This window comes from Labrus bergylta, chromosome 18, assembly GCF_963930695.1.
Source record: "Labrus bergylta chromosome 18, fLabBer1.1, whole genome shotgun sequence".
NCBI classification, from domain to species: Eukaryota; Metazoa; Chordata; class Actinopteri; order Labriformes; family Labridae; genus Labrus; species Labrus bergylta.
Window position 1 is genome coordinate 8,380,975 of NC_089212.1, and position 25,822 is coordinate 8,406,796.

Consider the following 25,822-nt stretch of genomic DNA (forward strand, 5'->3'; position numbering starts at 1 on the left):
ACATACATATTGAACGCAGGCTTCTGAGGGCCACAGCCAACGCCTAAACAAAAGAAAACCTCTTGTCCTCTGTCCACATTATTAAACACGAAAAAGCCTAAATGTGCTCTAACAAGACTCTAACATGACTCTTTACTTGTCTGGGGTCGCCTGAGTTTGGTGAAGTCAAAGTCAAATGCAATGAGCGAGAATAAAAAATGGCGGACCTGCTCAAAAGTTTTGCTTTTTTTTTTTTTTTTTTTACCAGAATCCCACTGTGACATCACAAGGGGAGCACATTATAAACAGAGAATTTTTCTCTGTGTTGTAAGACTTATGCAGACCACAGACAAAGGACTGGATGGGTTTATTTCGCATTTTGTGAGTCAGTAGACACTCAGGTTACACAGATATATGTTCAGAAACACTGTACAAGTGGATTTTTCATGATATGTCCCCTTTAAAGGTGGAGAAAATGTATGAAAATGGACGAGATCAGTGGACTCATTGGGTGAACGTGTCCAGTTAAAGGTGCTGTTTTCTATTGCTGTAACCTTAACCTCCCCCTCTGTTTGCTTTTTTATTTTTGGTCCAGGTGATTCACGTCACGGGACGTCTGCGGATCAGGATGGCTTTGACGCACAGCCGCTCGGTGCCCAATCAGATCATGGGGATGGTGGTGGTGGCCCACGCCCTCCCCCCGCCCACCATTAACGAGGTCCGCATCGACTGCCAAATGTTCGTCACCCGAGTCAACATGGACCTTAAGATCGTGTACTGCGAGAACAGGTAGAGAAGGGGGAAAAGGGCGGGAGTTAAATCTGAAAAAGTTATCCCATCTTTATCTGTAGTCCTCCAAGGGGGCGGCCTGGGTTTGAATCTGACCTGTGGCACCTTTCCCGCATGTCGCTCCCTGCTCTCTCTCTCCCTGATTTCTGAATCTGTCCACTGTCCGGTCCCCCCCCCCCCCCCCCCCCCCCATGAGTCAGCGTCCCTGTTAGACCACCCCAGTCAGAAAAGTCTGGACCCGCCCCCGCATTGATGGTTCAAAGATGAAGTTGTCACCCCGTGCCGTAGCGTCTCATCGATGAGTCCTCCAGGTTTAAGCATGAAGTATGTCGCTGATGGCTCCGGCTGCTTCCCTCCGTCCAGATGAAGGCGATCAGGATCTCGCTCAGGAGTCAACTGGCCGCCCAGCAGCGATTCACATCAGACCACAAAAATAATAAATAAATAAATAAAACCTTCATGTTTTATTATAAAGACAGAGCAGGGAAAATGGTAGTAGACAGATTGCTTTTTTCTGTGGCTGGAAAAAAAAGGGAGACAATGCGAGGCAGACGATGATATTGAATGCGGAGCGACAGAAAGCGTCTGTGCGGCGAACAGACAAGCGTCGCTCCCATTACAGCCCCATTTTGAGGATGAGTTTCTAAGAGAATGAGAAAATGGGTGGAAAGAGCATTTTCTCTTTTTTTTTCATCCAAAGAACAGAGTGTGCTCTTATCTGCCTGCCAGACATTAGTCTCCCCCACCGCACGCCCACCCGCCCGCCCTCCATCAGAACGATAGCGGGGAAATTGTTCCGTCTATCCTGCGGCACATTAGTTCAAATTAAACCTTTTAAAAAGCTGAGGTGTGTTACCTGCTCAGCAGACAGACAGGCTTCACTCTCTGTTGTCGAGCTATTAGCTTCCCTGGACGACACAGAGAAGATCGTCCTGCAGCGAGGAGTTTCACTGAGTGGTGCAAATACGGACACAGGACACTTTTCAGCACCAAAATAAAGACAAGATCCTGCAGATACTTGTCTGCTAACAGGGGCCTAAGAAGTCCTTCTCCTTTAGCAGCAAACACCAGACAGAAACATAGATAACTTTGAATGAATTATACTTTTATTTGAGTCTTTATAAGAAGCATACTGGCATACCGAAATGTGATTAAGCTCAATTAAAAAGATGACACAATTTAAGCAGAGGGTGGAGCTGAAGCGCGGGGTTAGCAAATGCTAAGACACCAAGCTGTAAAAATGGACATTTTAACATGGGGCTCTATGGGGACTGACTCACTGCAGGACACAGACTCTAGTGGACACTGTTGAAACTGCACTCTTTTTTTAGCACCTCATTTTTTTATCTTAAACTATGTAAAATATTGTCAGTATTCAGGTTTCAAAAAGGGCGCAAAAAGGGGGCGCTTCTGGGGCCTGGATACATGGAGGGGCCCGTCGAGGTTTATTCGTTTTAGTAACTTCAACGTTGACCTGCAACAAACTTTCAGTCAGCTCCAGAAGCTAATCAGAGCAAATCCACAGAGTGGTTAATGTTAGCCAGGAGGCTAATGCTAACGGTACTGATGCAATGTGCATGTGTATATGTTAAATTACATGTGGGGAGGGGCCATAAACGGGGCCTTTCAGGGGCCCGGACATGTCAGTGGGCGTTGCTTTTCCAACCATAATGGAGGATCTGACGGCTGCAGTGATTGAAACGTGACTTTATGTCTCTCTGAATGATGAAAGAAGGATTATAAAGATGATGCTGTGGTTACATCACACTGCTGACCCCGATTAATTCAGTTTAACTGTGATGTTGATGGTGTGACAGGAATTCATGGCGCCCATCTGAGTTCAAGGTAATTAGTGCAAACATAGCCTGAAACAGCTTACAGCGGGATAGAGTTATTATTTAGTTGAATCACATTTCTTTGGAAATCGTTCCTCTGAGGAGACGCTGATGAAATGTGCTCCAATCATTCAGTATAAATTACTAAAACCTTCGATATTTGAGGTTTGCAGTTTAACATTAAGTTCTTTTTGCGTTTCAGGATCAGCGACTACATGGACCTGACTCCGGTGGACATCGTGGGGAAGCGGTGCTATCAGTTCATTCATGCTGAAGACGTGGAGGGAATCAGACAGAGTCACCTGGACTGTGAGTAACTGTCACCACCTGACGACATCCTTTTCACTGATTGGTCATTCTGACAGGGCTTTCACACGGGCAGAAAACTCCTGAGAAACTCCTGAAGTGTTCGTGCTGAGCTTCATGTGTGAATACAAACAGCTGAATGTTTGAGTTTCTCCTCCAGCCTCCTCGTATTTATTCTGCAGAAAGTCAGAGTGAGCTGATGTGAGAACACAGCAGGATATAATCAGGAGAATTCACCTGGAGCGAGTGGGAGGGGGTGGTGACGTTTATTCCCTGTGATCGCTGCACGACCATAGACTGTCTGCACGCCACCTCTACCATCTCCGTGCTCTAATGAACCTGCTGCTGCATGTTTCCTGTTCTCCAGTATGTTCTTCTCCACTCTTTAGATCAGATTGAGATTCTGTTCAACTACACGCAGCATTGATAGAAAGACAAATATTCTCATTATAGCATCGTAAAGAGGACTCTGTTGCTTCGTCCGCTAACGTCTAACCTCAGGAGACCCGCCCCCTTCTGTCTGACAGGGATAGTCTCCTGCTGTGAGGTGCATGTGTGAACAAACAGATCAGGACAAATTCAGGAGCAGTCATCTTGAAATAATCTAGATATTTTCAGGAGTCTTTGAATTCCATTGCAACCATTCCTGACTGAAGACATTCTCAAATGTTCTTGACCTTTTGGACGCTTTGTCCCCAAAGACGAGGGCTGAAAATATTGGAGTGAAAATATCGGGACAAGCCTCCTTATCTCGGGTGTATCCACCGTAATAAGCGCTTCATAGCCAAAGTATTTCTAGATCAAACTTTACAAGCTAAAGGCCACTTAGAGAGAATCTCTCCTGCATCTCTGAAAGGTTCCCTCACAGCAGCAACTCTACAATCTTATTACCCCTGTCAGGAGGCATAATACACTCCGCCTCTGTGACACACACACACACACACACACACACACACACACACACACACACACACACTCACACTCCGAAGCAGAGGTTTGCTGTCCCTGTTTAGTGGCTGTCGGGATGATTTGCGGCGTGCTGTTTGTTGCTGCGGTCCGATCTTTACTGTGGCGGTAAAAGCCGAGGAGGTGTTCAGAGCTGCACAGCGTTTTCACGGCGTGACGGTATGCAGTGAAGGCGCTTGGGCGGAACGCCAAACAATAACAACCGCAACAGCAAGGACAGCAAGGCATGATGGGAGTCAAACCTCAGACTCGCTGCAATCTGGTTCTTCTTCAGCTGATTACGGGGGTGAAACAAATGTTGGTTATGCAACATCTCAAATCTTTGAGTCGTCATTCCTGTGTTCTCAGAGGTAGAGGTGGGACTAAATACGGATACAGCAATATCTCGTTGTGCTGACTCGTGTGGGACCTTTAACAAATTACTCAGATTTAAGCTGACTGCAGGAAGAATGAGGCAGTGTGGAAAAGAAGTAAAGGGATGAAGTGTGATGAGAGGTGAAACTTCACAAATGAATCCTGACCTTGACCTTTTTAGGAGCTTTTGACATTCTTCAGTTAATCAGATATCGTTTTGTACGATTATACGACAGACTTGAATCCATCAGAATCACTGTATCCTGATGTCATCGTAGGCTTCATTAAGCGCATCGTCATCGTGAGATTTTCACTCCGACTCAAAGAAAAATGTCAGTAAATCTATCAGAAAGTTGACCCCAAAGTGGTCGTAGGAAGAGGGTCGTTGATGTCGTCCCAGTAACAACAAAAAAATCTGTCGAGAGTGGTTGCCATGGTTACTTCTTCTTTTTAGCTTTTTGCCGGATTAGCAAACCATGTGCACACTGCCCCCTGCTGTATCGCACTGAGTACATATGCAAGGGTTACTCTCCTGATTGTAAAAAACAATCGTGCCAAATGTGAAAATGCCTTCTGTCATAACATTTTCATGAACTTTTCTACTTCCTTCCACAACAAGTTATTAAAATAAGAATTTATGTATATTTTTAAGTGCATGCGTCTGGCTTGTGAATGTTTTCAGAGGCACAACGATTGAACTTTCTCCTCTAAGGTTTAAGATCAGGAACTTTATTTCTAAGACAGGAACGCTCTCCTTCCAGCTCATAACAACAGATTGTAAAGACTCATAAATCAAACACAGAAACAGTTTCAAATATTGAAATGCATTTTGTTAAACTGCATTTTACCTGCGCGTTTCAGTAACACCTGACAAACGGAACGATGTCACACACCTCGACAGGGAAAATAAAATCCCTCAAACTTTTTCAATTACCATCTGCGAAAGTTCCCGAGCCGTGGCAATCAGGAAGGGACTGTACGGCGGCCTGACGGGGTCAGTCAGAAACACGGAGAGGGGAGGTGAGGATGTGTAAAACATGAGAAAAGAAGGAAGTGAAATACAGAGGGAGATTATTCCTCGCTGTCTGCGGTGAGGACGGAGGTCAGGGAGGCGAGCTGGCAGCTGCACGCTTTAAATGACTCGGTTTTAGTGGAGCGTAGTCTAATACAGCGCCTCCCGTCACCTCCCCTGCTCCTTTTATTCGTTCTTCTTTCAAAATTAATTTCCGCTCTGAAAGGGGGGCTTACAGGAACGGATGGTTCGAGGGCGCTGGAGGTGCTCCGTGTCTCCCCTTCCCTTCATCCTCGCCTGTCAAACGGAGCGCGCTCAGATTGGTCTGAAATCGGCCTTTCTGTGGAGCGTTTGAATCCGAGGCTTGGTGAGCTCGTCGCTGATTGAGAGGGAGCGGATTCAACGCGCTTTAATTATTCTGTTTTAGGAATAAGGAGGTTTCTCGATTAATTGACAGGAGGAAAGTCTGGTTTGTGTTGACATGACGTTTATCTCTGGTTCACTGTGGACAGAAAAAAAACCTCCATCTACCTTATTACTACTTCAGTATCGTCCTGAAGGACTTCAGGGTTAGGGGCATGGAGACCCAACAGATACATGAGAGACAACATGAGGATAAATGCAGTACAGAGTACAGACGATCCACAGATCAAGAGACCGCACCGAGCCAGATACAAAACAGCATTGTGCAGCGTTAAATAAAGTGCGATCATAAAACAGGAATCTGTCTGTCTGAGTTTTTGTGACTTTTGCACATCGGAGGTTTTAATTCAGGGACTTTGACCCTGATCTAGAAGCTTCCTCTTGCGCCCCTAGAACGCAGCCTGTGGGTGTTGACGGACGAGGGAGCACAGAGTTGTGGGGCGCTGGTGGCACAGTGACTTGTGCGCGCGCCCCGTGTATGGAGGCTGTAGTCCTCCAAGCAGACGGCCCAGGTTCAAATCCGACCTGTGGCTCCTTTCCCGCATGTCATACCCCGCTCTCTCTATCCACTGTCCTGTCTCTAAATAAAGGCACAAAAAGGCCAAAAAATAAATCTTTAAAAATAGTTGTAACGGAGCAGAGAAGGAACACAATGCACACGTATCTGGAGGAAGTTCTGGGTTTGAAAAACTATCGGAGCCTGTCAGGGACAAAAACAAGAACTTACATGTGATTGTTCCAGGTTTAAAATACTTAAATTACTCTTTTATCACCTATCTGAGAGTCTGGGCGTTTCCGAGTTCTATACCTTAAATCTGAAGCCTTTAGATGTGATAGTTTGACGTTTTTTGATTGAAAAGGGTTAGAGTTATATTTGTTTTCTCAGCTTTCTGTGTGATTGAACACAAACTTCTGTCTCGAGAACACAAAATCATGGTGTTTTCTCAAAGCAGCCTCTGCGTTCAGTCGTCCAGCAGCTTCAGATTAAAGGTGAGAACGAGACTTTGTGCAGTTTTTCTCTCTCTGATTTTGCAGAACAGCAGCAGCTCGCAGCCTCTGATTCTTTGGTGGGATTTATCTCCACGTCCGCGCTCGGTTCCCCCGCTGCTGCAGGAGTCGGATAGTTAGGGAATCGATCAAGGTGTATTTTAGAGGGATAGCCGGTTCTCTCAACAGGGATCTAAATTTTAAAAGGCTCCTTTTTAAGTGGAGGACGAGGCATGATCCCTCTCTGTGAAAAGGCGTCACTCCCTAAGTCTCTATCATTACCTGCTGACAGCCGGTCTTAGCTCGGGTCAGATCTCAAAGTCAATCTGTCCTCGTTTCCACTCCGAGAACAGAGAGAGAGAGAGAGAGAGAGAAAGAAAGAGAGAGAGAGAGAGAGAGAGAGAGAGCGAGGGGAGCGGGGGAGGAAGTGATTTGTAGGCAGAGAAATACTCGGCAAGGGGGATGAGCCGGGAGATTCGTCTTTTCTCAGAGAAATGTGAACGAGTGATTTGCAGATACAGAAAAAAAAAGAACAGACGACAAAATGCTCATTTCTCATCGCCGAAGATGTTGCGCCCGCCGCCGACTTTATGAGAAATGAAATCAAGAGGCGGCAAAAATAAGAAAAGGGAAAGTATGTAAGAGAGACAAATTGACTACGGAGGTCGACGAGGGTCAACGACCTGCAGCAGCCCAAACAATTAACAACAAAGGGTTCTGCAGCACATTCTATTGTTGCAGCGCGATTCTGTCGTTGCATTTCGTTTTTCGTCGTTTCATTTGCGTGTTTTTCAATTTGCAGAAAGTTTTTCCTAAAGTCAATCAGCAAGTCAACGGATGCTGTCGACCGCCGTAAAAATGTTTCTTTGAGCAGAGAGAGAGGGAGGAGAGGACGCACTAAGGAAGGAAGGAAAGAGAGAGATAAGGTGCTAAGGCAAGGAAAATAAAGAAGAAAGGATAAGGAAAGGATAATAAGGAAAGAAAAGGAAAGAAAGGAAAGGAAAGATAAAGAAACGATAAGGAAAGGTAAGGTGGAAGATAAGGTAAGGAAAGGATAAGAAGGAAAGGAAAGCAGTCTAAAAGACTGATTCTCTTTTTGTTTCCTGTCCACACGAGTCCTGATCCTGGACCAGAGTCCTGCTGTCTCCAACTCGACTCGGTGTGAACACTCTGAATTAAAGAAATGTAAATCCACGCAGACAAATATCGTTCTTTTGTTTACCAGGAGAAAAATAATTTAGAACAAAATAAAAATAATACAAATGAAGAGGAAACAGAGAAAGACATTTGAGGAGCGTGGAGAGACGGTATGAGACAGACGGAGAAGACACCAGGAGAGAGAGAGGGAGAGGGAGAGAGGGAGAGGGAGAGGGAGAGAGAGAGACAGGGAGAGAGAGAGAGAGACAGGGAGAGAGAAAGGGAGAGAGAGAGGATGAGAGGCGTTCAGGTGCAGTGGGAAAAAAGAGAGAGGGAGGGAGGGAGGGAGAGAGAGAGAGAGACAGGGAGAGAGAGAGAGAGACAGAGAGAGAGAGAGACAGGGAGAGAGAAAGGGAGAGAGAGAGGATGAGAGGCGTTCAGGTGCAGTGGGAAAAAAGAGAGAGGGAGGGAGGGAGGGAGAGAGAGAGAGAGACAGGGAGAGAGAGAGCAAGAGAGAGAGAGGATGAGAGGCGTTCAGGTGCAGCGGGAAAAAAGAGAGAGAGAAACGAGCACAGAAGTGAACACTCGGAGGATTTAAGCCTGCAGGCGTTTTAGCAGAGCCCATCTCTCTGGACTAACGGGGCCTTTAATGAACACACACACACATACACACACACAAACACACACATCTGTACACATAGTTTTGTAAAACACACAAAAAGTATTTTGGGACGAGGAAAGAAACATGAACGACTTCAATGACATGAGTCACAAACACACACACACGCACACGCACACACACACACACACACACACACACACACACACACACACACACACACGCTGTAGACAATTTGATATTGACTGAGACATCACCTGTTTCACTTTTTACAATTTAAAGGTGAATAAAAGTTCTGTATTTGTATGTCTAAGTTTCATTACACTATCACCTCAATGACATTGTGGCACACACACACACACACACACACACACACACACACACACACACACACACACACACACACAGGTGAAACGGGGTAAAGGTACTCTGAAAGGTAGACGAGACCAAAGAGGAAATCCATCAGATCAAACAGAAGAAAGAGAGCTAAAAAAAAAAAAAGAAACAGGTGAAAGGAGCGAGAAAATGGAGGGGGGAGAAAGGGAAAAAAGAGCGATAGACTCGGAGTGAAAGAAAAAAAGGTGTGACATTGAGTGAAAGAGAGAAAGAGGAGGAGAGCTGACGGAGGAAATGAGGAGAAAAAAGTGAGGTGGAGAGGCTTTAAAAGGGAATAGAACTCCTTTAATCTATCGCTCACTCTCCTGCAGCCTCGGGCGAGCCTCCAGCACTCTCTCTCTCTCTCTCTTTCTCTCTCTCCCTACTCCTCTCCTTCATTAGCGGGCGATCAGAGGGTGGGTGATTTAATGGAGGAGTAAGAGGAGAGGGTTTACATGCAAACCTCACCTGTAAGACGAGGAGAGAGAGAGAGACAGGAAGTAGACAGGTTCAGTTAGCATATCTTAAAGCTTCCTATTTGATTCCACGAGGATCTGAAGGGATAATTCCACTATTTTACAACCTGCACAGTGACATTATAACATACTCTCAGGTCTAAATGACTAATAGAAACAACATGTTTGGACCTGCTCCACTAAATAGTTTCATCCTGCAGCCCGGAAACAGACTGTGATGGCTGCAGTGTTCAAAACGAGTATTACTGAGTCGATGCTCATGCAGGTTGTCATGTGGTGGACACTGAAGCTTCAGTGTTTATCCAGCTCTGCATCGGTCTGTAAACCTTTCTGTGTTCTAACCTCTCTCCATTTTTCAAAAGCATCTCCAATATTGATCCTAGTTTGAGCACGTTTCTGCTCATGGAGCTTATTAGAAACATGCAGAGGCTTTTTAGGTCGGGTACAATCACTTCTATCTGAACCACTTCTCTTGCCCACTTCCATCGCTGCAACACCTGTTGGTTTGACCTGATAACTGCTCTCATATCTGGCAAACTGAGGGGCGTCCCAAACGGCCATGTGGGGGTGCCTTAAAACCTCCTATCTTCTCTGGTCCAAACAAATCCAGCGCATTCAGGAGCAGAATCTAAAGTTAGAAGGAGGACATCCTGGCTGCTGCACTTCAGCAGGTGTTTCTGCTTCATGAAGATCTTCTTCCTCTTGAATAAAAATGTCTTTCTCTGTAGAGATCCTCTCTGTGATGTAGTCAGACAGGATGGGAGCCTGTCAGGGACAAAAACAACAACTCAAAGTTACTGAAATAAACTGTTGAAGAGTAAAAACTCCAGAATAAGAATCAGCAGGAAGGTCAGTGTCAGTATTGATTACGTGGCCCCTCATACAGTATGTCCTGAATATTGATCGTAAGTGTGTTGTGGTGTGTATCGAACATCAGCTGACAGCATGGATTCATGTGAGACTGTGTGTGTGTGTGTGTGTGTGTGTGTGTGTGTGTGTGTGCTGTACGCCACAGTGTGCAGTCTGCTGGAGTTATAAAGCCCTGTATTAACGTGTGTGTGTGTGTGTGTTTGTGCACTCTTCCATTGGACATGCTGATACACTGAGCTGTTCTCTGAGGACCTGCAGTCATCTGAACAGTGTGTTTGTGTGTGTGTGGTGTGTGGTGTATGTGTGTGTGTGTGTGTGTGTGTGTGTGTGTGTGTGTGTGTGTGTGTGTGAGAGAGAGTGTGTGTGTGTGTGTCTGTGTGTCTGTGTGGTGTGTGTGTGTGTGTGTGTCTGTGTGTGTCTGTGTGTGTGTGAGGGTGTGTGTGCGCACTCATTGTGTCGTTATTTACTCTGCCGTACAAACAAAGCAAGGTCACATTCAAGGTGACGTGATCTCACCATCTCTGCCTTAACATGCAAACAAGTTATTTTCCCTCCATCTCTCGCTCGCTTGCTCTCTCTCTCCCTCTCTCTCTCTCTCGCTCAATCTGCAAACAGAGACCCAATGTCGCCCGACCAAAGTCAATTACAGCGGCCCTGGGGATGTCGTCTTAAACAATGCTATTAGTTTCTAATAGTTTTAATTACTGGCCTTCTTTTTGTATAAATCAGGCCTACTTCCTCTCTGTCGAGGAAAATCCTATTTGTGTGCGTAATTAAACGGACGAGAGGGATATGAATTGAGCGGCCCCTCGCCCCCCGTCTCCGGCTGTTTCTGTTCGAGCCGCTCCTGATTAATGCCAATACATATTGCTTGAGATAACCATTTAGTGGTTAATTTAGCCAAATTTATTGCCTGCGTGCCGTCGCTGGGCGGAGCAGTGGGTGGGGGTGTGGAGGGGAGGGGAGGGGGGGGGGGGCTGCAACCTTCCCCAAGACTACATGGTCCTCATACGGTGACACAGCACTACCTGGTGGAGAAAGGCGGGTACTGCAGCTCTGTAAAGGGGAATGTTTATCTTAGATTTTAACGCATTTTAAAAGCAAAAACTCTAATAATCAAAGGTGAGAGGACTCATGGACGGATTTGTCCCAAAATTAACCCAAGAAGAAGAAGAGCAGGATTCACTGCACGGTGAAGAAAACAGGCTAAACACACAGACTGTAAATATAAATGGACAAAGCCTGAGTGCCGTCACCCGTCTGTTCCTGCAGGGGGCTCTGGAGTCCCATCGATGGCGGTCTCCATGCTGGAAATGCTGTCTCAGCCTAACTTTCAGTCAACCTAACGACAGGCTGAGAGCTGGAGCTGAGGCGGGTTTGAAGCCTCCTGACAAACCGTTACACCGCACCCACCTGTCAATCATGTCAGCTACACGCTTTACTGTGAATAACTCTTATCCTTCATCAAATCAAAACTGATGAGTCATCAAAACATTCACCTCCCCTGTACAGTGTGTGCTGATCGAGACATGAGCTAATCACAGCTATTTGTCTTTTTGAACCAGGCTGTAAACATGTTAATCTCTGCTGTAAAAAACAGGGTTTTTAGAATGGGTGTGTATGTGACTTCCTGTGCTTCTGCAGCCAGCCTCTAGTGGACACTCGAGGAACTGCAGGATTTTGGCTTTTCAGCATCTTTTTTTTCAACACTGGAGGTTGTGTCGGATACACCCATACACTGTCCTGTCCTCAGGGATGCAAACATGCTATTGGTCAACATGCTTCAACTTTACATTTGTGTGTTCATGTGTTGAATTAGCACACAGCTGCAAAACAACTGTTGTTTTATGAAGTTAATATATCTCAGTATGAGTTTGTATTGTGTTAGTCCTATCAGAGACACACAGACATCAACACACACACACACACACACACACACACACACACACACACACACACACACGCACACACGCTCAGAGGCTGGCAGTGTGTGTTGGTCTGATTAATGACAGCGGCAGCAGAGCAGCTCACAGCCAGCTGTCATATGACACCTGATGACTGACTCTCTCTCTCTCTCTCTCTCTCTCTCTCTCTCTCTCTCTCTCTCTCTCACTTCCTGATTGTGTCTCTCGCCCTGCGTCCAAACGCTTCCTTCCTTTGTCCTTTTTTTTTCTCTCTCTCGTGTGATAAACAACCAGCTCCGTCAGTGTGATGTCAAACAGATCGGACACAAGATCCAACATAAGCTAACACCCCTCCTCTCTCTCTCTCCTCTCCCTCTCTCTTTCTCAGTGATGAATAAGGGTCAGTGTGTGACAAAGTACTACCGGTGGATCCAGAAGAACAGCGGGTACATCTGGATCCAGTCCAGCGCCACCATCGCCATCAACGCCAAGAACGCCAACGAGAAGAACATCATCTGGGTCAACTACGTCCTCAGGTCAGAGGTCAACTAGAATCAGCTGTCATAGTGATGACAGTAACAGGGTCATTAGATCGACACGCTCCCAAACTTTGTGTTTTTTTTATAGAAAGAGAAAAATTGAAAAGCACATAAAATTGCCCACATACCAAACCACATTGGACGATTAAAATCAGGTCAGAATGATGCATTATAGGTCACATATTCAGTAAAATAAACTTCCCCACCAATGATGAGAAAAGTCCATCCTCTCCGTCTTCTGCCTGCTCCACTTTTCAGAAAATGTGTGCTCAAACAGGCTGTTTGGACATTTTCCCTTCATGACATCACAAAGGGCAGTAGCCCCTCCCCCAGGTGGGTGACACTCCCACAGCTAGGTGTTTGTTCTGCCCTCTGAGTCTGCCTTCTCACTGTAAACAATAAGACGTGGAGCGAGAAAGACCGAGTACACCCAAGTCCTTCCAGAGAGGGGGCGTGGTCAGACACAGATCATTTACCGTAAAATCCGGTATATAAGACGCACCCTGTTTTGAAGGTCTCTTTGAGAGAATAAAAACGTTTAAACTGTTTTCCTGCGTGAGGATTTATATTGTGTTCAGCGATGTCTACAACGTGCATTTTCTGTGCAGCTGTGTCGTTCTTTTCGTTCCGTCTTTTTTCATGTTCGGGAGTTTGTGCTCCTACTATCTACATGATATGGTATGGTAGTTGAGCTCTCAGCCTGCAGGGAAAGTTGGCAGAGGCACAGACTTCTAGCTTGCAAGCTGCGCTGCCCAACACCGCTCGTCACTCTTTAACTTTAATAGAGGACTTTCTCAATCAAAAGAGCACCCCACAATGTTTATTTACAGAACAATATACCACTGTTTTCACCGGTGTATAAGACGCAGCCAACTTTTAAGATGAAAAAATAGGTATTAAAAGTGCGTCTTATACACCGGATTTTACGGTACATTTAAAGGTACAGACACAGAAACAGCCTGTTCTGAGCAGGGCTGAAATAGAGGGATTTATAGGCATGATCAAATACAGGATCAGAGTGGATTTAGAACTAGAAACTGTGTTTGCAAAGGGAGTCTGGTGACAGCCAGTTTATGGTGTGTATGGATTTAAGACTAAATGAGGAGATTAATCAGCAAATGTTAATGTTATCATTTGCGTGTTCCTTCACAGTAATCCAGAGTACAAAGACACGCCCATGGACATCGCCCAGTTGCCGAACCTGCCCGAGAAAACCTCGGAGTCCTCGGAAACCTCCGACTCTGAGTCCGAGTCCAAAGAGAACTCTGGTAGGTTGGAAAGAAGGAGATGGAAGCTGTTAAATGTCCATAAAAGACAAATGTTTTTCAGAGAGAAAAGGTTGGAGTAGAAACAGTTTCAGTCAGAATCATGCAAAGAAAGATGGAGAATCTAAAAAGAGTAAACTCAGCGCTGTAAGAGGAAAAGATGGATGAAAAGAAAATGTCTCTAGCAGAGTATCATGTAGTGATTCTCCTGTTTCATAAAACCTTTATGATTCCTAACGAGCATCTCCACAGTGTCACAGTGTAGTATATAATAAGCAGCAGTAAGCAGTAAACAGCTCCAATCAGAGCAGCCAGAGATATTTTATCAGTTGGTGCCAGCGTGCCGTTTGTGCCAGGCTGGATGGAGACGAACGCCAACCGCTGCAGGGACTCGGCACTTCCTGGCGTCTCTGCAAACCAACCCAAAATGACATAAAACACAGCATAACTCTACACAACAACATGAAACGACTCCAAAAACCCTCACACATGTACACACAAAGGGCCACAAAGCGTGACAGAACAGCCTCCAAAAGATGCACCAGAACAACTCGAATCCCACAAAGACCAACGAAAACATCGATACATGCAGCTGCTCGAACGTTTCATCTACGGTCAGCGTGAAAAAGTTTAGATCGGGCCAACGAGTCTATGAATCCAGCAAACTCTCTGAGCAGGTTTCAGCGACTTCACAGTCAAGTGCATAAAAAGAAGAGAAACAACATACAAAAACCTCTGTGTCCTGCATTGTTGTGTTAGCATGCTAATGTTAGCGCTCTTTAGTAAGCTCTCCAAATAATCAGTGAGTATGTTCTTCTCTCTAGTTCTTGACTAAAACAGCTTTTATACTCAAGGGGAGGAGCCGGCCGTCTCGTCCATGTAAACACGACTCTGACAACAACACAGCCAGCGGGACTCGAGCTTCTCACTCATTGTAGACAGTCATTACTCAGAGACACATTTACACAGGATAGACTTGATTTATGATTTATTGATGTGGAACATGTCGCACATTTTTCCATTAAGCATTACAAATATTTAAACCTACTGGGGGCAAATCTAAATAATCTCCACAGAAACACAATAGCTAACATATCCTCGTCCATAACAAGAGTGAGCGCTCACTCAGACGGAGAAATGAAACCTTAAAAACAGAAATCACATCCAGAAATACAAATCAAGGATTAATTTAGCATGTGCACCAACATCTCAAGCAGCCAATACAGAAGCAGACAAAGCTCACACGGTGCCAGTATAGTTGAATTAAAACCAATACAGGGCCTCCACCTTGAGCATAATATTATCGAGTGCTGCAGCCTGCGTTGGCATGATGACGATCGCAGCCAGCTGTTCTTCTTGCTGGAGGAGAATGATTCTGGCACCGTGTCGGCTGTAAACTGACGCCAGCTGCTGCGGGCGGCGGCCAGCTTCAGTCGGGCTCCAACAGGCTTGAGGTGTTCAGGATCAACATATTCTAAAATGAGATATCCGACCTTTGACCTTTGTTCTGTTTGGATGCAATCTGCACAGAGACAGAGAGGACACGAGGATCCGAGCCAAAAACAAAATGTCCTTTTGCTGTTTTTGAGTAATTTAAGTTATAAGTGTATCAAAATGTATTATTTGTGATGATTAATAGATTTTTTATTCTTTTTAAACCGGAGCCATTTTATTCTTCATATGAAGGAATGTAAAAGCATTAAAGGTACTGAAAAAGTTTCTCTGGTAGATTGCTTCTTTATGCTGTTAGGGCTGCAACATACAGAAACTGGAAGTGTTGTATTGAATAAGAGACTTTTCATTAAAGGCGGAGTCAGTAGAAATATTTGTAAACACAACATTCAAACTGGGCCCCTCCTCCTCCAGAAGCTCCGCCCCCTGCAGGACATAGTGTGTAAGTTTACTGCTTTTATCTACACTGCAAGCTACTGCACACTAGCACAAGCTAACCACCGGTGTTTGTCACCTGCCTGTCAAACAGGAAGCAGACAAACTTCACGTACTCGGTAACAGCCAACACAAGGTTCACCCTTGTTTTAGAACAAGCTTTAAATTTAGAAAAAAAAGTTCAAACACATTGGTATTCCCTTTAACCTGCTTTGGTGAAGACACATAATTCTTGTAATCCAACCGCTACTTCAGTGTTTGAGTTCAGATCTAGTCCAGAATATGATTTCCACTTGGTAGCTTTAATCTGACCCGGCCTGCATCCGATGCTCTGCGTTGTCTCTTCTGTGAATCCATTTCAATTTAAAGTTACTAAAACGCTCGTCTCCATCCTTATTAATCAGTGGAAACACACGAGGACCGACAGGGGAAATAAGTCCAGGACTTAATAAACCTGACATATCCTGATATGAGTTAGTTTATGAGTGTTGTCTATAAACCCAACGTAAACCCTCCCCGGGTATCACTTACAACCTGAGAGTTTATTTTTGATTCCATCCTGAGAATAAACCTGTCTTGCTTTGAAAGCACGCTTAATAAAGACGCAAGCTTTTCCCCAGACAGAGCAATTGAGCCGACATTTCAGGTGCCATCGGGGAGTCTGAGCAGCGCCAGCTGGGCAGCGGCTGCCCTCAGTGTGATCTGGCAGGGTGTGTGTATGTGTGTGTGTGTGTGCGTGTGTGTAATGGGCTGGACAGAGCCAACATGCCTGAACAGCAGCAGCTACAGATACTGAACACACACCATCGCGTCAACAACACATCTCAACACAGGGAAACCTGTCGGGTAAAATAAAAGGGTCATAACCTGAGACTACTGCACAAGTACTCAAACTGAATGCTCAATATCTTCAGAACAGAAGGTTTGATATTCAGACATACTAGAGAGTTTATTCTTTACTTAGTGCTATTTCATACAAAGTTACTGCAAAGACAAAAATACAAAGATGAAAAATTTGTTCCGGGAAAACACGACTTCCACCTGATGTTGAAAAATGAAGCCAATGCTTCGAGTGTCCACTAGAGGCTGTCTCCTGCAGTGAGTCAATCCCCATAGCCAGTATGTCCTCCTTCTAACTTTGGATTCTGGTCTTGAATGCTCTGGATTTGTTTGGACCAGAGAAGGTAGGCGGTTTTAAGGCACCCCACGTCGTTTTGGATGCCCCTCGGTTTGTCAGATATGAGAGCAGTTATCAGGTCAAACCAACAGGTGTTGCAGCGATGGAAGCGGGCAAGAGAAGTGGTTCAGATAGAAGTGATTGTACCCGACCTAAAAAGCCTCTGCATGTTTCTAATAAGCTCCACGAGCAGAAACGTGCTCAAACTAGGATCAATATTGGAGAAGCTTTTGAAAAATGGGGAGAGGTTAGAACACAGAAAGGTTTACAGACCGATGCAGAGCTGGATAAACACTGAAGCTTCAGTGTCCACCACATGGTGACCTGTGTGAGCATCGACTCTAGAGAGGAGGGGGGAGACAGCTCTCTACAATATTATCGGTCCAATCATCGGTAAGGCCATGGTTGACACTGAAAGTTGTCTTGGAGTATCTTAAACAATGTTCATTTTTCTCTTCAACAGACAACGAGAACGCCAAGTCTGAGGGGAAGCCAGGCCACCAATCAGAACGTAGCGAGGACCCCGAGGCTGACAGCAAGCGTCAGCAGCCCGGCCAACCACATTGCTCCTCGGAACAGGAAATGAAGCGTCAAGAAGAAGGAGACAGCTCGAGTAACCCTGAGAGCCAGGACAGTGACGACAGTCTTGAACCTTCAGATGTTGAGGCGGAGGAAGTGGAGGAGGCAAGTGTAGGAGGAGGTGGGGGAGGAGGTGGAGGAGGAAGGCTGGGGAGATTGACGGGACTGGGAGCGTTAGGGGGACTGGGTGCCATTGGAGGACTAGGGAATCTGGGAGGGCTTCATATTAAAGTAGAGCACTATGGAGAGGGGGAGGAAGTACAGCTGCACAACTCTCAAACTTCTTCCTCAGAGGAGGAGGAAGAAGAGGAGGAGGAGGAGGAGGAGGAGGAGGCAGACGATGGCGGCATACAAAACTGTGATGCCGGAAGCAGGCTCCAGAAGAGGCGGAAGAGGAGGAAAGTGCAGAAATGGGATGGATCCCGAAGCAGGAGGCTCCGTCTCTCCTCAACGACGCCAAGCCCTGTTAACATGGGAGACACCACACCGCTCGTAGACCCATCCCAAGCCACCAACTCCTCCCATCTCCTCACCGCAGCCGGCTCCCCAAACAGCCCATGTGCATCGTCAGTCCTGAAAATCAAGACAGAGATGGCAGAGCCGATCAACTTTGACAACGACAGCAGCATCTGGAACTACCCGCCCAACAGAGAGATTTCCAGAAACGAGTCGCCGTACAGCATGACCTCCAAACCAGCCGCCCCCGGCAGCCATGACTCCTTCCCGTCTCCCCAAGGAGGCTCACTGCAGGTAGCGATTCCCGACTCAGTCCTCACTCCTCCTGGAACAGAGGGAGGCGCAGGAGGAGTGAGGAAGACTCCGTATAACGGAAGCTCAGCCCCGTCTTCGGCTTCCAGCGCTGCAAGTTTAGCTCCTCCCTCCAGCGCCTCCTCTGCTGACCCCCTGTCCCCTCCTCTCTCTGCCTCGCCACGGGACAAGCAACAAGGCACCCCCACCACCTCCTCCTCTTCTTCCTCTTCGTCGTCCTCCTCGTCGTCCTCGTCAACCTCCTCTTCCTCACTGTTGTACTCTGGCGAACTCGAGGCGCTTCAGCGTCTGCAGGCTGGTAACGTGGTGCTCCCGTTGGTGCACCGCGTCACAGGGACTCTGGCCTCCACCAGCACAACGGCTCCACGGGTTTACACCACCGGGACCATCAGGTACGCACCGGCGGACGTCACACTGGCCATGGCGCAAGGCAACCTCCTCCCCAACGCTGCCATGAATTTCGTCGACAGCTCCGGGTTTGGTCTGGACCCAAAGACGCCGATGGAGATGCTCTACCACCACGTCCACAGGTTAAACATGTCCGCAGCAGCTGCCGCCGGCCCCTTTGTCGGATCTCCAGCGGTGACGGGTACCAACGGCGCCCTGGGAGGCCAGATGCCGACAGCAGCAAATGTTTTCACCACGGCGGAGGGACTTTTCTCAACGCTACCGTTCCCGGTGTACAGCAACGGGATCCACACCACACAGACAACTCTGGAGAGGAAGGAGGATTAACGCGAAATGTTCGAGACCGCATTACTGTGTTCAAGGAATCAACGACAAGACTGCTCACTAGGAAAGGAAACAAAATACTTTTTACTTTCTTTTATCAACACAGCACTGTGTTTCTGAGAGCGGGGGAAGGACAGGAGAAGGACGACAGATGTACTCTAGCACTTTGAACCTGAGCAACTGAGCTTGTGTAATAGACATGAATGACCCTCAAACATGTCCCACTTTTCTATCTTCTCTCTCTCCTCCTCATCCTCTTCGTCTCCTCTCTGCGTCTGTCTCTTCGCTCCTGTTTCTTGCGATCAGCGAGGTTTTTTTCTCCTGAACAAATGAACAAATACAGACTTTCTTTATTGTAAAGAATTCCTTTTTTTGCCTACAGAGAATTCATATGACCTGAGGACTCCGCTGGAGCCTGACGGGATCATTTTTATTATTTGTCTTGTTTCTGTTGCGTCTTTATGAAGATGCTGATTGTTTGTATTTAAAGGAGGACGCTGCAGGGATTTGTAATGGACAGCAAACTCTGTGTGGCGCTCCTCCGTATGTTTCTTGATGTGATCAAGACGTGAAAAGTTTTTAAAACCGAGAAGAGGGAGCTTTCCTCCTGGAAAAGGTCTCCGAGATAATAATCTTTTAAAAAAAAGGTTTTTGAGGAAGTTTCTCGATCGAGGGAATAGTTTAGAGAATTAATTTGTCTTTAATTTCTTCCGTTTTTTTTTTATAAAAATACTCAGACTTAACTTACAAATCAAGCATTACGAAGAAAAACAAACAAAAAAAGCAATTTCAGCCGGGTAATGACCTGTGAAATCTCGAATGTTACTACTTCCTCTTTTATCCCAGGAGTTTATCTACAGGTCTCGCACCGAACATAACCTCCTCTTCCATCTCTACACATCTCAATCTGTCGTTCTCTCTCTCTCACTTTCACTCCGACTGATCTTTAATCTCGCCGTCTGCATTTCTAGCTGTCGATCTACAGATTCATGGTGCTACCGACCGTCCAGTAACCCTGATTCAGCTGGCTGATATGGGTGCTGTAAACGACCCACGGCTCGCTGACAGACTGACCGCGTTTGTTTGTTTTTGGAGGGGGAACCATTTTAAACTTTGTTTTTACTCATCTGACCTTCAGGAAAGTCAGAAACGCAGCAAGAACCTTAAAACCTCCAAGTCAGCGAGATCACCTCCATGTGTCCGTCTGATTGGACCGTGAGGGGCAGCTCTGCCCGGCAACATGGAGATGATTGGTTGAATTTTAGGCTGTGTAGAGCTGTTTTTTTTTCTAACTTAATCACTTTTAATTCTCAGTCAAACTGAGGCTAATATGCTAGTGACGCTAACTTGAAAAATGAATGTTGAAAACCTCGACCGACTTCCTGTTTTAACGCTCTTTGTTTTCTGTTCGTTCCTCGTCTTCGTTTATCTCCTCCTCCTCCTCCTCCTCCTCTTCCTCTTCGTCTTCTTCTTCCTAAACCAGAATCACCTCCACAACAAAGATGTTTCCTAAACGATCCACTCTCTTCCATCTCATCGCCGGACCCTGTGATTAAAAACCACATATCAACACGGAGATTGTAATAAAGACATTTTGCATTTTTCAATCAATCAAACTCTCAAAACAATCAATCCAATAACGAACAAAAAAAAATATATATGACAATTTGTTGAGGAAGAGAAAAGAAATTCACATTCCTTTAAACGATGTTGTCTTTGTCGTTGTTTCCGTTACGTGTTTTTTCCTCCCTGAGCCTCCGTTTGCCAAAAAAAGAAAAAAAAAAAAGATTTCTCCCGTTTTGGTGTTTTCAAGCACTGTGATTCTCGTTCATTTGTACGTTTCCTTCTTTTTGGTACAAAGAGAAAAAAAAAGATGAGAACAAGTAATAAAAAAAAAATACTGTCACATCCATCCGACTTTTTCAAGTTGACAGCCCCGTCTTTAACCATCCCGTCATCCTTATTACCCAGTGTGATTACGCCGTGAAAACGTGTTACCTATGTGTTTAGTGTCACTGGCTGTCAAAGAGTCTCTCATGGCGACTTCTCTCTCTGTGTGTGTTGACTATATGCAGTATATACTGAGCTACTGTAGCTGTTTTTGTCCTTTGTCTTCTCTGTGCTCTCTCTAGTGTGGGGGAGGGGCAATGGGCGGGGCCACATTGAGAGAGAGGGAGGGGCGGGGCCTATTTTGGATGATTTCCTACACCAATGGCACGGCCTCGCGCCTCCTCTCTCAGCCCGCCTCTTTCTCCCTCGCCCTCTCTCTGCAGTCTTAGTGAAACCAGTGGAGGTTTGTGGAATTTCGTGTTCGGTGGCCTTTGCAAAAAACAGAAAAAAAACTTTGTAGAGTCCACCTTTTTTTCCGCTGCTTCCTTTTTCGTCTTTGTAAGAACTTTTCCGTTTGTTTTCTAATCCTCTCTCTCTCTCTCTCTCTCTCTCTCTCTCTCTCTATCTCTCTCTGCTGTTGCTTTTCGCTGTTGTGTAGTCTTAAAACAAACCTCTTTATCTTGCTGTCCTTTCTCTCAGAGATGAAAAAGATTCTTTAACTAGCTCAAAGGTTTATGGAGCCATGTTTTTTCGCCGCTAAGGAATTCTGGGAATCGCAGTTTCCAGCTTTTGCATAAATGACTAATAAATATTTACACCACGTAAGAATAAATTAAGAAAAGGGAAAAAGCCTAAAGTAGCGTTTTTGTTTCATTTTGTTTTCAATGTAGTCCTGGAAAAACCGTAAAAGCCTCAGTTGTGAAACATTTCCCAGAGTCCCTTGGGGCTTCTTGTGTGCATTGGGTGTATTTCATTGGTTCCCACCAAACTTGTTGACTTCCTGCGCAAACTTCTCTCAAATCAAGTTACACAAGTGGTTCAAGGGGGGAGAAAAAAAAAATCTATTTCAGGACACGTAATGAAAAAAAAAAAAAAAACAGTTTTAAAGATTTCTTAAGAAATTAAAAGAAGAAAAAAATATTTCGCACTATAAATCTATTTTTATAGGTGTTTTGGAAAAAACGGAACTGCATGTTTAGTAAGTTCGTCCGATGCGTTTCACGTGACCAATCCCGTGTTTTTTGTTGGTTTTTTGTTTTCATTTTTGTCCATCGTTTTTGTGTTTTGTTTTTTTCACACGTGTCGAGCCCAAACAGGGACGTGAAGGAGGCCCGCTGAAAGGATCAAGTCTGTACCCGGGCCCCTGGTCCCCCCTCCCCTCCCCCGCTTATCAGGAAAAACAATCTGTAGCGTCCGTGCTTTGTGTGACCAATCAATGTCTAACGTACAACAAGCAGCAGGCGAGGGAATCAAACGGTGGATTGATTTATTTTTGTCTTCGGTAACGGGGAGCGTGCTTCGGCGCCGCTCGTTCTGTCGGTTGAATGTTAAATTCAGGAGCTTTTTGTTCGCGCTCCTTTGGATTTTAGCGTTTTCTACTTTTGGAGGTTTCGCTTGAAAATGGGGGGGGGGGGGGGGGCACAACGGAAAGGCAGGTACCCCATGATAGGGAAAGGGGGGGGGGGGGGGGGGCACATAACTCAGACGAAACCAGGAAATACACCCACATGTAACAAAAACCAAACAGCCAGTCCAAGCTGTTTCAATGTTTTTCTGTGTTTTATGTCGAAAAATGAAAACTTTGCTGGTGATTTTAAAAACGTAAAAACCTTAATCACAGCTGCTGTCAAAAATACATCGTGTTTAAGAATGACGAATATTGAAAATCACTTCATTTACCTGTGAAGAAACTGTGTCTGTGTTTTTAACTATTTCTTGTACAATTATACAGATTCTTTTATGAGGAACTTGGTGCCAAGTAGCCGAAATACGGGAGAGAGGGAATCTCTTATTATCAATGTTAACAGTGTTATAAAATTCTAAATACAAACAAATTAAAATATTAAAAAAGAGAAAACTATGGTACATTTCTATGTTTTATTTCCCTTTCTTTCCCCTCGCAGAAGAGAGGAAGAACACACGACTAACTGATGCTAACTTTGAGTGCCTGGCTTCTGTTTGACTCTTATTTTATTTTGAAAAAGCATCTTCTTTTTGAGTTACTTTTTCCATGAATAATGCTGCAAACCCGAGTGTGTACATACTTCATTTTTATAGCGGTTGTTCTTTTGTAAGTTTGCTAGGTTCTCATCCGCTCAGAGGAACATGTCACACACATGGTCGTCTTTCTGTAACCCGGTTTTGACCATCTTACAGGTGCCATATTCATAATAAAAATTTCTCTCGAATTTGTTACCGGATTGCATCATTTCTTCTGTTGGATACATTCATCCTGCTGCCCGCCAAAAATATGACAAATGCTGCCACCTTTCAGAAAGCTGCTTCCCTCCTCTGCTCGCCTCTATTTTTTTTCTTGTTTCCTGTTTTGTCTAAAGAGCGCCACGGCCGACTCTTGACGGAAGGAGTTACATTTTTATTTACAACAAAGTTAAGGCTAAATTCCACCAGATGTGTGTTCACATTAGCAATGCTGATAGTTTTTAACTTTATTCAGTGTGTGCTTCCACTCGCTCTGCTCCGTCTCAGCTCCGCCAGTCCAGAGTCTTCTGCAGCAGATACACAAGACTTCTATCTCTGCAGGATGCCGGAGCACGAAGCATCAATTCACCACAGAGCAGATCGAGCAGGACAGGAAGTCAGACACCGAAACAACATTAAAGCATCCGGTTTATTTTTAGAATAAAACACTGCGGTTTGATGGTTAAAAACAATGACCTTCTGTGTGTTTGTTGATGTGTTTATAAAGGTTTTATATAGTTTCATACCACATACATTGTATTATCTTGCGCTGTCGCAAGTGAATCTAGTTGCTGCAGGAACTCCTTTGTCTCAGGGCCTCCAGCTGTCCGGCGGTGCTGCTCCATGCTGCGCTCTGAGAACGCAGCCTGTGGGTGTTGACGGACGAGAGAGCGCGGAGCTGAAACGCAATGCACACGTATCTGGTGGAAGTTCTGGGTTAATGAGTTTAAGAAATATTATGAGATGTGGAAGTCAGCTGTGTAAGGGTGTATGCATGAGTGAAGGAAGGACGGGTGAGGTTCGGAGCGTGGCTAAATTGGGGCGCAGCCTCTGTCTGTCTCCCAACAATGAGGAAGTGCTGCTTTATGGATTGGGAACACCCGGCCCAGGTGTTGTCAGCTCATGACGACCCAGACACACCTACCGTTACCTGAGGAATCAGCAGACGTGAACAAAGAGTCACTCACAGTTATTCAGATTATTACCATCAGTGCTGGTTTATGTTCATCCAGCCATCATCGTTCCAATCAGTTTTTTTCACTTTTAATACCTTCCCCCTCTTCTTCTTCTTCTGGCCTGTATCATCTCCCCTCCCCCTCCCTCCCCCTTTCTCCCCCCCCCCCCCCCCCCCCCTCCTGCAGTAATAAGAGAGGAGAGGTCAGTCAGTCGACCCTCTGAGGCCGCCCAGCAAACTTTAAATATTTCACACTATTTTAAATGAGCGCACATGAATCATAGATCACAGGCAGGGCTTGTGTGTGTGTGTGTGTGTGTGTGTGTGTGTGTGTGTGTGTGTGTGTGTGTGTGTGTGTGTGTGTGTGTGTGTGTGTGTGTGTGTGTGTGTGTGTGTGTGTGTGCGTGCGTGCGCGCGTGTGTGTGGAGGTGCTCGGACCTGAAGCTCCTTCTAATAACCTCTGGCTGTCCGTCTCAGCGAGGAGGTCTGACGGTGAATTCAGATCTGGCAGCGTCAGGCGTAACGAGCGGCCTTTCATCACAGGCCGTGATGGACGGATGATGAAACAAAGCATTAGAGATGAAAACTTAACCGTTTTTTTATTTATATATTTCTTTTGAATCCTTCTGCACTTTCACAGGGGCCATTCTCCTTAACTCCCAACATGCACCAGGACTCCAAACATCACAAAACCTTGTAAAACTGATGTGGAGACACGCCGTCGCTTCTGGAGACACAATGTGACGTTTAAGTTCTTGAAGAGAAGTCGGGCTTTTAATCATCCTGCAGGGACTCTGAGCTGCTTGAAAGAGAATTCATATTGACTGTGTTATATTTATCTCCGGCCTGCGCTCAGATATGTGCGGTAAATGTTGCATTGTGGGATCATTGGAGGCACCTACATGAAGAGAAGTGATTCTCACTTGACCTGATCTCAGGATGGACCTGTGAAGTGCAGGATGACAAACATCAATATTTCTTTCTCTCTCTCAGCATGTTTTACTCTGTCTTGTCTTGGATTTTAAATCAAGACCACCACTGATCTTTTATTTGTCCACGTCATCACTGAGATTAGAAGGAAAACATCTCTTTCTAAAAGAACAAAAAAGAAACTTCAAGTCATTTGTAGTTTGACTTTTTTCCAATGGTTACGGCCGCAACCTTCCCGGTGTTACAGTCTAAGTGAGTGACACGCCTCCTAAACACAAGGTGATGATTTCTGCAGTGATATTTATGGTCTCGGAGCACTCTGGTCTCGGTTAGTGTGGTCTTGACCACAACACTTGTTGCCATACTACATACTACTGTGGAACGCAGTATGCAGCACATACTATGTAGTAGGCGGTTTTATAAGCAGCCTCTCTGTTGATGAATCTGAGGAGCTGTCCGTGGTGCTGAAGTCCATCCATCCATCCATCCATCCATCCATCCATCCATTCATTTTCTTCCGCTTATCCGAGGTCGGGTCGTGGTGGTAGCAGGCGCAGTAAGTCAACCCAGACTTCCCTCTCCCCAGCAACGTTTTCCAGCTCCTCCTGAGGGATTCTGAGGCGGGATATATAATCCCTCCAGTGAACTCTGGGTCTGTCCCGGTGTATCCTCCCAGTTGGTCATGCCTGGAAAACCTCTAAAGGGAGATG

The 25,822-nt window shown here is 45.6% G+C and overlaps 1 protein-coding gene across 5 annotated transcripts in view; it reads left to right on the forward strand.

The window, feature by feature from the left end:
• The window catches only part of LOC109990029 (neuronal PAS domain-containing protein 3), a 236,154-nt gene extending 212,930 nt beyond the window's left edge, over window positions 1-23,224 (forward strand). For 4 of the 5 annotated variants that reach the window (XM_065947744.1, XM_065947746.1, XM_065947747.1 and 1 more), the window contains 5 exons: window positions 568-768; window positions 2,806-2,912; window positions 12,421-12,568; window positions 13,724-13,839; window positions 17,364-23,224. In XM_065947744.1, the coding sequence (XP_065803816.1) occupies window positions 568-768; window positions 2,806-2,912; window positions 12,421-12,568; window positions 13,724-13,839; window positions 17,364-18,982 (2,191 nt within the window). In that variant the 3' untranslated portion in view covers window positions 18,983-23,224. The remainder of the gene's footprint in view (window positions 1-567; window positions 769-2,805; window positions 2,913-12,420; window positions 12,569-13,723; window positions 13,840-17,363) is intronic. The other variant, XM_065947745.1, reaches the window with a different exon arrangement.
• The last annotated feature ends 2,598 nt before the right edge of the window (window positions 23,225-25,822 follow it).